At 41.5% G+C, this 14150-nt stretch overlaps 1 protein-coding gene across 1 annotated transcript in view; it reads right to left on the reverse strand.

Annotated features, from left to right (window-relative positions):
• Positions 1–10303, reverse strand: part of Gmds (GDP-mannose 4,6-dehydratase) — a 522315-nt gene extending 512012 nt beyond the window's left edge. The window contains exon 1 of the mRNA XM_032885259.1: positions 10054–10303. Within this exon, the coding sequence (XP_032741150.1) occupies positions 10054–10155 (102 nt within the window). The 5' untranslated portion in view covers positions 10156–10303. The remainder of the gene's footprint in view (positions 1–10053) is intronic.
• Positions 10304–14150: the final 3847 nt, after the last annotated feature.

The following is a 14150-nucleotide window of genomic DNA, read 5'->3' on the forward strand; positions in this document are numbered from 1 at the left end:
GAAAATGACAAATCTTAAGGAAAAATGCTAGCCAGATGCTAGAAAAGTAGGAGCCAGAGAATGTTCTGGAAGGTAAAGAAGATGCTGCTATTAGCTTCAGTTGTCAACTTGGAACCTGAAGTTACCTGAGAGTGTGTCAATTAGAGGACCTCTGTGGGGTTTTTTGTTTTGTTTTGATTTCTGATTGATGTGGACGAGCCCAACCTTCCTGTGGGGAGGGCCATTGCTAGGCAGGTGAGTCTTGGCCAAACAAGAAAAGTAACTGAATGTGAGCCTGGGAACGAGCCAATAAGCAGTGTTCTCCCACGGTTTCTGCTTCAGTGCCTGCTTGAGCTCCTGCCCTAGGTTCCCTCAATGAGGGATTATAATCAGAAAGTATAAACCAAATACACTATTTCCTTCACAAGTTGCTTTTAATTATGGCTGTTAACATTAACACACACACACACACACACACACACACACACACACACACACACACACACACACCTCCGCCACACCACCACAAAGCATTCTAGACAAGAGCAAGCCATCAGGGGCCCTCTTAAGGCTTCCATCTCTGACTGCTACACTCTGATATTGTCTAGGATGTTACAAGAAAGGGACCATGATACATGACCACCATCATCCAAAAATGAACTTTAAAATACCTTCCAGGTTATTTGAACTTAAGCCGTATGCTCTCACCTCAAATCCAAGGGAACCCAGTAATTCAACTATCCTCACAAAATCTGAACTAAGATTAAAATTAACGTTCCTCCCAGTGGCTGCATCTCTCTCTGGTTGCAGCAATGTCATCCGGGTAAGTCTCCAGAACTGTCTTGAGGTCAATAAATCTTCCATTTCTAAGGTTCCTACATGCAGCTCACCACAAAACGTTGCTGTACCCCATTCCCTTTTCTTTACAACTAGGCGTGTTCTCATCCTCTCCCTTATAACACAATTCAAGAGCTGGCTTTCCTTGTCTTCATTCCTTCATTATTTTCAAATTTATCCTGCAAACTTCTTTCTAAAATGCATTTCCATCCTCTCAATCCTCCCTATCTTGGGAAATTTGAAAATGGTAAGATTTACCATTTCATAAAGTTTCTGCACTGTATGTATTACCATTATAATCAACATTTCTAGTCTGTAATCAGTTTATGATGTATGTACATTTAATCTCATCTTAAAAATGAGGAAGTGAGCTCTTCCTGTAAGCGGCCAGAGGTGACCTGTGAAGATGGTTCACTACTCTCTTGACCCAGAAAACTCCACAAAAATCATGCAAATCAAGAGGTTCAAACCTTCATATTCACTTTAAGAACACCTAGGAAACTGCCCACGCCATCAAGGGTATGCATATCTGAAGGATGTCACTTTACAGAAGCAATGTGTGGCATTCCAGCAGTATAATGGTGGAGTTGGTAGATGTGCCCAGGCCAAGAGTGGGGCTGGACACAGGAATGGTGGCTAAAAAAAGAGTGCTGGATTTTTGCTGCACATGCTTAAAAATGCAGAGAGTAATGCTGAACTAAGGGTTCAGATGTAGATTCTCTATCATTGAACACAGCCAGGTGAACAAGGCACCTAAGATGCTCAGACGAACTACAGAGCTCATGACTGATTAACCCATACATGAGCTCCCCTGTCACATTGAGATGATCCTCACTGAGAAGGAACAGATCGTTCCAAAGCCAGAAGAGACATTTCACAGAAGAAAAAGATATCCCAGAAGAAACAAAAACTCATGGCACAGGAATAAATTCAGCACAAAATAAATGCAGATAAAGCCAAGGTCTTCTGGTGGTCTTTATAATCAGATTGTCTTAAATTACCTGTTAATAGCCCTGTTTGATAAGCCCTGTTGGGAGAGATGTGCTTTAACATGCAAAAGAACTTTTTATTAATTATGCAAAGACATAGACTGTTCACAACCACATGACTATGAAAAGTATGACTGACTTTTATTGAATTAGTGTTTACTGAGGCACTCTTATGCAGAAGACTATAGGTATAATAAAATCTGTTTCGTTCACAAACTATTGGGTACATGATAAAGTCTGCCTTGGGAAAGGAATTCTTTACAATTGGTTTCTAATTAAGCTATAACATAGCTTAGGATTTTTTTTTTTTTTTGCTTTTGTTTTTTTAGTAAGGGCAGTATTTTTATGTGTTGTGGTTGTTTTGTATAGTCCTGGCTGTCCTCAAACTTGTTCTGTAGACTGGTTGGCCTTACACTACACCCACCTGCCTCTACCTCCCAATTGCTGGGACTAAAGGCATCACCCCCCCCCAAAATAGGGGGTGAAGCAATGAAGTAAGGAATGAAGTAAGGAAATGAAGAATCAAGGAGACCAACTAGATTGCTAGGAGCACTAGGGAGGTGGTACACTTTGTTCACTGAACTTACTTTTGAAAGCAGGATTTGAGTTTAGATTTCAGTCAGAACCAGGACTCAGTTATATTTGCTGTATGTGTCTCTGACACGCTATTGCTTATGCCATTAAGGCAAGCCCTTCTACCTGCCTTTCTAGGCCTCACAACAACAGCAACAAAATTAGTTTGGGCCCATCAGTGAATGTGGCCTTTTAACTATGTAATCACAAGATGGCAAGTCATCAATGTTAAAAATAAAATGAGAATAAAAATAGCAATATCTTCAACTATCTCTTTTTCTATGACTATTAAAATTATATAAACATTTGTTTGAACCTCAGGTTCATATACTTGAAAGGTTTTTTGTGGTTGTTGTTGTTGTTTTTCTTTTTGAGACAGGGTTTCTCTGTATATCCCTGGCTGTTTAGTTGAGAGACTTATTTTAGTAAATATTTATGGAGAAGTACTGTGTGCAAAATATTCCTGACTTATTCTAAAAAGAAAAATAAAGCAGCATACAGGTAATGCCTCAGTAGCACATCATGCAGTACCATGTTCCTGTAATCCATGTTCTCCTGAGGCACAAAACCACCTGTGCCCAAAAGTTAAAAGCTACTGGACAAACTCAGTAAGATCCTATCTTTTTTTTTTTTTTTTAATTGTGTGTGTGTGTGTGTGTGTGTGTGTGTGTGTGTGTGTGTGTGTGTGTGTGTCTATATGGAGGTTTGTGCATTCAAGTGGCCCTCAGAGGCCAGAAAAAAATGTCAAATGTCCCAGAGCAGGTATTGGTGAGCTGCCTTGAGACCCATCCCCATAACCCTTCATAATTAATTCTTTCTCAAGCATGGCATTTATAATCAGAAACTTCCTTGGTAAAAGATGTTCAATTCAGCCACGCCTGCTGATGAAAGTCAACGATCCCAGTCACTCGGGATGAAGAGGTGACAAAAAGACAGCAGCTCCAGGTCTGAGCCCAAGGCAACTTAGTGAGACCTGCCTTCTAAAAGAGAAAAGGGAAATGAACTTTCAGTGGGACACCTCAGTGGAGATGCTCAATTAACCTGTGGCCATAATGATATTTTACATGATGTTTGAGGGCAAGTCTTCTTGTAATAGTAATTAATTTATCATTAACACAGCAATAAAAGTATTTATCTCACACCTACCCCATTAGTCTATCAACTCCTTGAAGATAAAGTCACATTTATTTACCACATCCCCATCACCTAGATCTGCGCCCAGTACATCTCTATAAATACTTATTAAAATAAAGTTCTCAACTAAACAGCCAGGGATACACAGAGAAACCTTGTCTCACAAAGAAAAAAAAATAAGCAAACAAAAAACTTTCAACTATATGAACCTGAGGTTCAAACAAATGTTTGTATATTTTGATATTCATAAAAAAAGAGGTAACAGGAATTTTGAAAATCCTTCTTCACCACCTCCCCCAAAAAACAACTACAAAACAAACAAGAACAACAACAACAAACCCACTCTTGTTTGATCTGTACAGAGATGAATAGCTCAGATTTTTCATTCTAGCCTCACTAACAAATTCTGGCTAAATAAAATTCTTATGTGATTTCTTCTTAGTCTACACACTTACGTATAAATATAGTAAATAGTTCACTGGTTCTGTTTTTAAAATTCTCCCGTTAGCCTTATGCTTGAAACTGATATTAAATGATTCTACTACTAAATATAATAATACCTGTTTTTTTTTTATTTTACAGAAAACTATAGTCAGCATATAATGGTAAAGTCACAGCACTATAGACTTGGAAAAGACTAGAATCACATGGCAACCTTTCACTTTACAAGCTAAGAACTAACTCAGGAAATGGTAAAGCCACACAATTAACTGGAATTAAAACCCAGCCTCTGACCCTCCATACACAGCATGTCAATTCATTACATGTAATGTAAAGATATACAACAGTCTGATAAAAGCAGGACAGTGCTCAAGACATCCCTTTCATCTCCAATTATGACAAACCTTTCATCCAAGGACTGCAAATCCCAGCAAGGAAGATTTAGACTGGAAGTTATCTTATAAGAAGATAAGACAAGATCTGCTTTGGACTTTCAGTTCACAAGACACACTGAACCCAAGTTGGCTGGCCTAGCAGAACTCTGCATTCTTGTATTTCGTTCAAACACCAGAAAACGTTCCCTCCTGGCTATGTATTCCTCACTAAAAGTTAAGACTCACTGTCCATACCTTTTCATTCAGCTTCCTTTGCTAAAATGCAACAAAGCCGTTATTGTTATCTACAGAAAGGGATTCATTCTCAGAGTAAAGAAAGACTCCTACTATGCAGCAAAGTGACAAAAAGTCATGTGGCCTACAAGTAGTTGCGCAGCAATTCAAGCCCAAGTTGGTCTAGAAACCTAACTCATTCTGCTCCACTCTGCAACTGTCTTCATAGTTAGTTGTCAACATGTTCACACCAAAGAATTAACTGACATGACTCCAATGTCTGAACAATAAATGATCCCACGAATAAAATTAAATGGATATATAATCCAATAAATGAGTGTGTTTGTTTACTTACTATAATCCACCAATCTGTAAGTAATAAAGACTCTTAGAGGTTGGGAATGTAACTCAGTCCATAAGAGTGCTTGCCCAGAATGCACAGTCTGATTGGTGTGACGACTAGTATGACATAAACCACAGAGCAGGTATGCAGTGCATGTCTGAAATGCTAGTGCTGGGAAAGAGAAGTGGAAGTAGAGGCAGGAGGATCGGGAATTCTAGTTCATCCATGGTTACATAAGTTCAAGGCCAGCCTGGACTACACAAAACCCAATCTCAAAATAAAGACATCAAATATTTAAATTTGATATGTAATTTTACAGTTTCGCTATCTACCCTTAGAATGTCTTTACTAATACTAATGCTAAACCTAGTAGAAAGAAGAATTATTGAGATTAGAACTTAAAATATGACTTTGCAAACTGATTGAATAATCTGAACCTTTGTGCCCCTTAGGGTTAATAAGTAATTAATTTAATGAGTACTGCATTTTAAACAAAACGTAAAGCACTTGAACGGTGCCTGGCACAAAATAAATGCTCAACAAATATTGATTATTATACTCATATAGTCACTACTAGTAAATCAATACCATAAATGGGAACTATAAGCTGTTGTTGTCTGTTATAACCACAGTGCCTGACACATAATTAACACTCAGTCATATATTGGACAGATTAATCATTATTGTAACACTTCTATAGTTAAGCATAGGATATCTGCACTAGAATGTAATCCCTTCTATAAGAAATGATAAATTAATCAAGAAAAGGACCCTAAATTGATGCTTAGCTACTTAAGAGAAAGAAGAAGTACTAAACTGTAAACAAGCCACATGCAAAGCTTAAAAGCAAGTGAACAGCATGGGGACTGCAACACTCCCATCATTAGATAAGTGGATGCAAGATGGCTGAGAACAATTTATAATGAGCACAAAATCAATTCCCTTCCCTCCACCACACTGGATGCAGACATGAACACATGATCTCAGATCTCAGCACTCTCCAGATGTAAAATTCCACCAATAATGTACTTCCAAGGCATAGCCCAGATATTGGAGAAGCACATGAATTGGCTACTCCCAACCTCACTTCAGGACATAACTCTTCCATTCCCAAAATAATAATAATGGATTTCATTATTGGCTACTGCTCTTGAGGGTCAATACTAAGAAGTTTACAGGTGGGAAAGGCTTCTTGCTGTCAGTTTTACCTCTTTACTTTTAGAGCCCTCAGAGAAAAACTGAGGAAAATGGTGGAGCTTCAGCATGCCTGTCAGGAGTCACAGTAAGTATTCCACTTCTCTGGCCTCCTTACAGCAGATTTCTGTACCAGCTGATCATCCAATGGGCATGCTCGCCCAGTGAGCATAAAAAGCACTTCTCAGATTTATAGCCATTTTTAAAACCAAACTACTAACACATGTAATCACTGCTGTAGTGGGTTGGTCTGATGCTGCTTGAATTCTAATGCTAAATACTGGTTCCTTAGATGTGGTTGACCCCAGTGAGCAGATCCTCATGTACTCAAATGATGCATGTGAGCCTTCTCACCAATTTAACTGGTCAATAAAAGACCAGAGCCTGTGATTGGGCAGTAGAGGGAGAAAGGACTGGAGGGAGGGAGAAGAGGAAGGAGGAGGAAGCCATAATGCACCAGAACTGTGTGGCCAGGAGAAACAGCAAGTAACAAGGGGCATCATATCTGGGAAGTAAGTCAGTATAGCCCTAGATCTGCCCAATCTAGGCAGAGGACTTACAAATAAAATACCTGGATTGTGTGTCTTTTATACAGACTTATTAGGTTTGCAAATTCATACTACACACAGCACTCAGGTGGCCGAAACAGGAAGATTGCTATGAATTTGAGGCCAGTTTAGGCCACAGAGTGAATTACAGGTCTGCCTGCACTGCATAGTGAACCCTGTCATTTAAGAAATTTCTTGAGACCAGCAAACATAGTTTCTAAAATTAGGTACCATCTGGGGTCATGTTTAGTCTTCTATAAGCGTTCTACTAAAGTTCATGACTCCTGAACCCTTGCCCAAATAATTACCTACCAAGCATCCAGAATGCTAACAGGTAAATAGTTTGCCTCACTCCTTGTATCAGATTTCTGCCAAGGAATCATCGCCAAATAATCTGGGTTTGCCCACACACCTAGTGATGGTTTTTGTCTAACAAAAAGGATTTAGGGGAGCCTGAGTCCAAGGATAGGCAAGAGGCAGAACCATAACTGAGAAAGTTCCATCCCCAGCACTCCTCCCCCAATACTAAAATGCACTGAGATACAGGAGCACATTAGATAGGCATACTGTGTGCTCTCTAACTGAAGAAAGCCACTCAGAATCACAAGAACAGGTAAGACACTATGGTGGTCTGAGTAACATTGGCCACCATAGACTTATATATGTGAATGCTTAGTAGCCACAGAGTGGCACTGTTTGAAAAGGATTAGGACATATAACCTTCTTGAAGGAAGTGTTTCTCTCTCTCTCTCTCTCTCTCTCTCTCTCTCTCTCTCTCTCTGCCTACTGCCATGCTCCCCACCATGATGATGTTATAGTCCTCAGGTCATACCCCACCCCTGAGGGAAGTCGGGGCAGGAACTAGAGACAGAGACTCAACAGAAACCATGGAGAAATGGTTAGCCTCCCTCCTTATACAACTCTAGACCAACTGTCTCAGGGGTAGCATCACTCCCACGGAGTCGGGCCTGCCCACATCAATTATAAATCAAGAAAATACCTTAAAGACTTGCCTACAAGCAATGTCATGGAGGCATTTTCCTCAGTTGAGATTTCTCTTCCCAAATAACTCTAGCTCATGTCAAGTTGACAAAAGCACAAGGGAATACTGTAATTTCTCTTATAATCGTGTGTAATACTATTCTATGGGTGCTGAGGAAAGCCAGAAGAAGAAGCTGAAAAGTAAGACTGCAAATACACAGCCAACAAGATACCTTGCCTGTGCACACTACTCTCAAGTAGAATTTGGGGCCCACTTAAGACTTTCACATGAAACCCTAAGTGCCATGGCAGGGCCACTTGAATCAACTCCCTACCCCAATGTAAGTGTACGTGACTTAATAAAGACAATATAACAAGGTGACTTAGAGCAATGGCGTGTCTCTTGAAGATTACAGTTCTGGCATTCATTAGGTATATGACCAAAAGGACACAATCATACATGACTAGGTATAAAAGCTTCCAGGGGAAACTACTGGGGAGAGGGCATAAGAACACTAACTTCCAGGCCTTCGTGGCCACTCAGTACCAGCAACCAGCCCAATACAAGTGACTCCTGTCCCTTGGGTGAGGATATATAGAATGACTACAGTGTGAGTAGCTTATTAAGTTCCCAGCCAATATTATTAAGCAAAAGTGTGTACAACAAGCCATGGATCCTTAGATTAATGTCACAGTCCTTCAGGAGTCCTTGAAACTCAGGTTGGGATTCACTATCCTAGAAAATAAGCCCGCGTAACAGCAGAGTGTTCTAGTCATCAGCAAACAGCTGTCGCAGCTACAGAATGTGGTACTGTGTTGTGGGTACACCAGGAAGCCTAGGCAACTCAAGCAAGCACCGAAAGCATACAGAGGAGTGTCAGGGAGGTGATGTGTCAGGGAAGTGATAGGTGGTAGGTCAGAGCTCAAAGGGATCTAATTTTCAAATATGAGAGCAAAGCAGGTGTTTGGAGTGGGAAATGAAGTGAGAAACCAAACACTACTGGTCAGGAAGTGCTATGCTGAGTATAATAGTACTTCAGGAGAATGCTTGCTGGAGGGAGGGGTAGTGGGCACTTCTAAGCCTTCCTTTCCATGCAGTATCTACCAGCAACAGTTTTCAACCATTAAGCAAGACTCTACTTCTAAGCTGCACTGATACAAAATGCTGGCCCCTTAGATTGATATAAGCCATACTAATATGGCACACAACATCTTAACTAAATTTCTTGATAATACTAAATAAAAGTTTACTTTAGAGATTATGTGAATGTAGTTAATATCTGAGCTTAAGAATCAGTCTGAAAACTTGGGGAAAGAGAATCATCTGCAAGAGATCTCTAGCATTAGAAAAGAAAGACATGGGAGTCAGGGGAGGGGGGAGGAGGGGGCAGAGCACCTCTGAGGAGTCCCTGACTTGATGCTTCATCCCCAACCTTGGATCCTTTTCCTACCCTTCTATCTTACTAGTTTGGAAACGTTTATTTATTGTAAGTACCTTAAACAAGACACAATGACAACTGACGCAATGACAACTGAAAGAATGATCAGTTCTAGTAACTGAAATAGTCTAATGTCTGAGGACTGTATATCTGCTCTTCTGTAAAACGAGAGAACTTTAAGACCACTTCCAGTCCCAATAAGATACTTCCTACCTGTTGGGAAATTCAAACTCCTACGCCTCAATTTCCATATCTTGAACTGGAAATAAGGACTTTGTTGTGGAAACTAATGACTCAGTATTAACTAAGTGGCTACGATATGCTAAGTATGCCGATGTGGGTCACATTAGCCTTATTATCTTTACCATCTCTGCTTTAGTATGATTTGACCACCATCAGATGTCCTGGGATACACACAAAACAGATGTCCTACAGCAATAAGGACATTACTTCAACTCCCCTAAATCTCACTCCACATAACTTGACAAAGCAGTGGTTGGCCCTATTTCAATATCTCTATGAGATGACTGTCATAATTAGTCATGCCCAGCATAAGACATGGGGTCCCAACATTCAAGACAGCACAGCCTAATTACTTCACCCAAGGAATTCGTGCCTTTGGAATTAGAAAAGCAGGTCTCACTTTGGGACTCCACGTACTGATATATCCCTCATCTCTTTTCTTTCCTGCACCAGGATATGCAAAGTATGAAATTCCTTCCAAGAGCTCACTTGGGTTCCAGGGCAGAAAAAGCCACAGTCAACCAGGGGACAGGTGGAACAGAGTGGTCCGGTGCGTAGCACTAGCTCACACCCCCCAGCACGCTCAGAGAGCCACGCTGCTCGGGTTGAAGCTGTCCCATCCCGCGGCCGCTCACACCTTCCGGGACTCGTGGAGTGTAGTTCCCAGTGGCAGGGCGGCCCAGCGCGGGGAGGCGGTCCACGTGCCCCCGGGCTACAGGCCGCTCGTCCCCGCCCCGCACTCACCTGGCCAGTGATGCCGGTGATGAGAGCTACCTTCCTGAGCTTGCCCATCTCGCCATCCCCGGAGCCCGGGTATCTGGGGCAGCTAGCGGGAGCGTGGGCCATGTCGCTTCAGGCGGGTGAGCGTGCGACCGATAGGAAGGCGGAGTGGAACAAGCCGCGGGCGGGTAGGGACGAGGGTGCGTGCGCCAGTCGCTTCAAGGAGCTGCAGCGGCCACCACGGTCTGACAGGGCGCGCGGGAGGCCGGGCGTGGAGCGAGGGGCGGGACAGTTTAGCCGGGGCGGGCGGCGCGAGCCGGGCTGCGGCCTGGCTGGCGCCGCGTCACTCGCCCTAGCAGCGACGCGTCAGCAGCGCCCCCGACAGCCCCGCCCCCGCCGGGGTCTCCGCGCTGAGCCACGCCCTCTGGGGCGTGGCCTCAGGGCGCCGGCCCCTGGAAGAGGAAGGATGTAAGTCTGCCGTCTGAGTGGAGGATATGGCCTGCTTGGGCCTCTGTCTCCAGGAATCCTAATATCGCCCTACGATGTCAGGAAGAATGACGAGCTGACCTTCTCGGTAGGAAAAGGCTCTGAAATCCACCACAAGTGGATCACCACAAGGCCAGGGTCATCGGCCTTATTAAATTTCTGGAAACCTGCTTTAGTGTCTTTGTGAGAAGTCAGTTTACATTTCTTGAGGGTAGAGTTTCAAGGCTACTCTAACCTGTGAATCTTCTGGCAGTTTGCTAATGTTTGGAACTAGTTTGGAAGTTCCCAGCAATTCCATTCAAGGAACAGTATTTACTTGGATGGCTGGAAGTTTCTGGCCCTACCCACATCCTGCATAAAGAAACAATTGACAAAAATGCACAGGTCAGTAAAAGCTGTACCAGACAAATTTCATGAAGTGGGGTTGTGATGCAGTCTTTGAATTTGCTTCTGTTTAATAGATGCACACTGACTGAGAAAGGCTGGCAAAGGGCTCAGACATAGAAGGGTGAGGGGAAGAAACACACACACACACACACACACACACACACACACACACACACACACACACAGAGAGGCTCTAGTGCTTATCTCTCCAATAAACAGCCTCAGATCGTCTTTCCAGTTGCAAACTGAGTTACTTTCTAGATATGATACAAATCTGGAGTTCCAAAACCAGGGTGCCCAAACTCCTCAGAAACATTCCAAACTTTATACATTAGCTTCTATGGTTTAATATTTTGCCTTTCCTCTACTGCATTCTATATGGAAAATAAGACCTAGAAGTTGGTAAAATATATTCAATTAAAGCAAGAAATGTCTAAAACTCTAGATGATCTTTAACAGCTAATTTGGTTTTATGTAAGTATATTGTAATGCAATGATAAATAATTCAGGAAAAAAAATGAATACTTAGGAGGGATATGTCCCGTTTGTCCTGTAGGTCTGACACCTCATGTCATACTAATGAATACTAGGAATTCACCTGTCTAGTAAAAAATGTAACAAAAAATTCATAAAAATCAAATATGTATAGGATGTCCTGAGACATGGCTTGGTGGTAAAGCACTTGCCTAAAGGGTGAGACTCTGGGTTTGATTCCCCAATACTACAAAGTAAATAAATAAAACCAATAAATTTTTTAGAGCCTGAAAATGCTCAAAATAGTAAAGAAAATATTTATAGACTGTCAGAAATTAAAAACAAACTGTACAGCTTAAAAATTCAACCTATATTTCCTTTATTACCATTCTAGAATCTGGACATTAAAGATCCAGGGTTGATGTCCTCTGAGGCCTGTCTCTCTTGCTTGTAGATGACACCTTGTGTCTTGTTGTGATACTCTTCCTTGACATGTGCTTAGGTTCCAATTTCCTATTGTAAGGACATTGGTTCCCTTTGATTAGGGACCATCCTAAAGATCCCACAGTACCTTGATTTCCATATTAAAGACCATAGTCCCCATCCAGCAAGATGGCCTGGTAGGTAAAGGCATTTGGCGACCAAGCTTGCCATCCTGAATCCAATACCTGTACCCATATCCTGGGAGGAGAGAACCAAGTCCTACAAGTTTTCCTCTGAACTCAACATGGCCATACATTTAAAAGAAAACATAGTAAACAAAGTAATTAAAAATAAAAAGGATCATTTCCAAATACTTTTTTGTTTTAATTATTTTTCTAAAGTTTTTGTTTGGTTACTTCGGTTTATTTTTTTTGTTTTGTTTTGTTTTGTTTTCATTTGGTTTTATTTTTAGACAGGGTCTGGTGTAGCCCAGGACTGGCCTGCAATTCATTATATAACCACGGATGACTTTATTTCCCCCGCCTCTACCTCTTGAGTGGTCAGATTTTATGCATGGATAACTATACCAAGTTTATGTGGTCCCAGGGATTGAACCCAGGATATTGTGTATACTGAATACTTAGAAGAGATATGTCCCATTTGTCCAGTAGGTCTGACACCTCCTGTCATACTAATGAATACTAGGAATTCATCTGTCTAGTAAAGAAATACAACAGACTCTTGCTTTTCTCTGCTCTCTTGCTCTCTTCCCCTTTGTCCCTTCTCTCCCCATTCCCCTCCCCCTTCCCTCCACGTGCTCATGGCTGGCCTTTACTTCTCCCCTCTTCTACTCTTCTTCTCTCATTAAACCTCTCCACGTGGAAATTTTTAAAAAAAGGAATATAACAGAAAAAATCATATAAATCAAATATGTATTAGATGAACAAAGATATGGCTTGATGGTGAAGCACTTGTCTAATGGGTTTGATCCCTGATACTACAAAGTAAAAATGAAACCAATATTTTTAGGGCCTAAAAATGCACAAAATAGTAAAGAAAATATTTACACACTATCAGAAATGAAAAACAAACTGAGTATCTTAAACATCCAACCTATATTCCCTTTATTACCATCTAGAGTCTGGGCATTCTAGATCCAGGGTTGATTTCCTCTGAGGCCTATCTCTACCAACTAGATACTCTACCAACAGAACTACAGCCTTGCCCCCAGTTGCCTTTTTTAAAGACTCAATTTTGAGATGATGAAGTCTAACACTTCAGTATATGAATTAATAGAGGGACACAAGACATCTCCTTACAGACAAAGGGGAAAGGTTTTCTTGTTGGTTTGGTTTGGAAGTGTGGAAGGCAGCTGGTGGTGGGCATCATTGTTACATTTGCCCAATGGCCTTAGGGGACTGTGCACAGTCAGCACAGGGGCTAGACAACGTGAGATTCTATTAGCCAGAGGGAAACTGTGCTAGTGTGGTATAGTATTCTCAACTGTGGGAGACTTTGTAACCTAGAAGACATTGGACATATTTTTACTCTAACAATTAGAATTGCCCTATTGGTATTTAGTGATTAAAGAATGGGTCTGTTGCCAAACATCCTACAATTCATAGCCCAGCTGACCCAAAGTATCAATATAGTCTGTTGTCATTTATTTGGCATCCAATCAAGCAAATTTGTATTATTTACCATGAAGTTAAGACTATAGTGCTTGTGCTGGTCAATCTTATTTTAATTACATATATTTATTCTTGTGTGGGGTGGGAGTGCTATGAATGTGTGGTGCTCTTGCAGAGGTCAGAGGACAAGGTATAGAAGTTCTTTTCTTCTACCATGTAAGGTCCAGGGATTGAACTCAGGTTGTCAGGCTTGGTGGTGAATGTCTTCATTAAACCACCTGGCCAGTCCTGATTGGCCAGTTGTCAATCTTGTCACCTGGATTGGCTCTGGAAACAGTCTAGAAGATTTGCTTCTGGTCAGGTTCATGAGGGTATTTCCAGGAAGGTTTAGTTGAAGAGAAGACCCTCCCCCATAGTGTGTAGCGCCTTCCAGCCACCATCCAGATGTGAAAAACTCCACAGAAAAAGCAGTGCGACTTTGCCTGACACCTTAGGTGGGGATTATTGAGGCCTCCAGCTTCATAGACTGAACAGTTATCAGATCCTCATCCCACTCAGCATGGAGATGACCATTGTGAGACTAGCCCCCATCACATATGCCAGTCTAATCAAATTATTTCTATCATATACATCCATTCTGTTCCTCTAGAGATTGCTGACTAATGAAATGCTTATGACTATGAAGAACATATATGGGCAATTCTCCTTTCATTATCCCCT

Source organism: Rattus rattus, chromosome 14, assembly GCF_011064425.1.
Source record: "Rattus rattus isolate New Zealand chromosome 14, Rrattus_CSIRO_v1, whole genome shotgun sequence".
Classification (NCBI taxonomy): domain Eukaryota; kingdom Metazoa; phylum Chordata; class Mammalia; order Rodentia; family Muridae; genus Rattus; species Rattus rattus.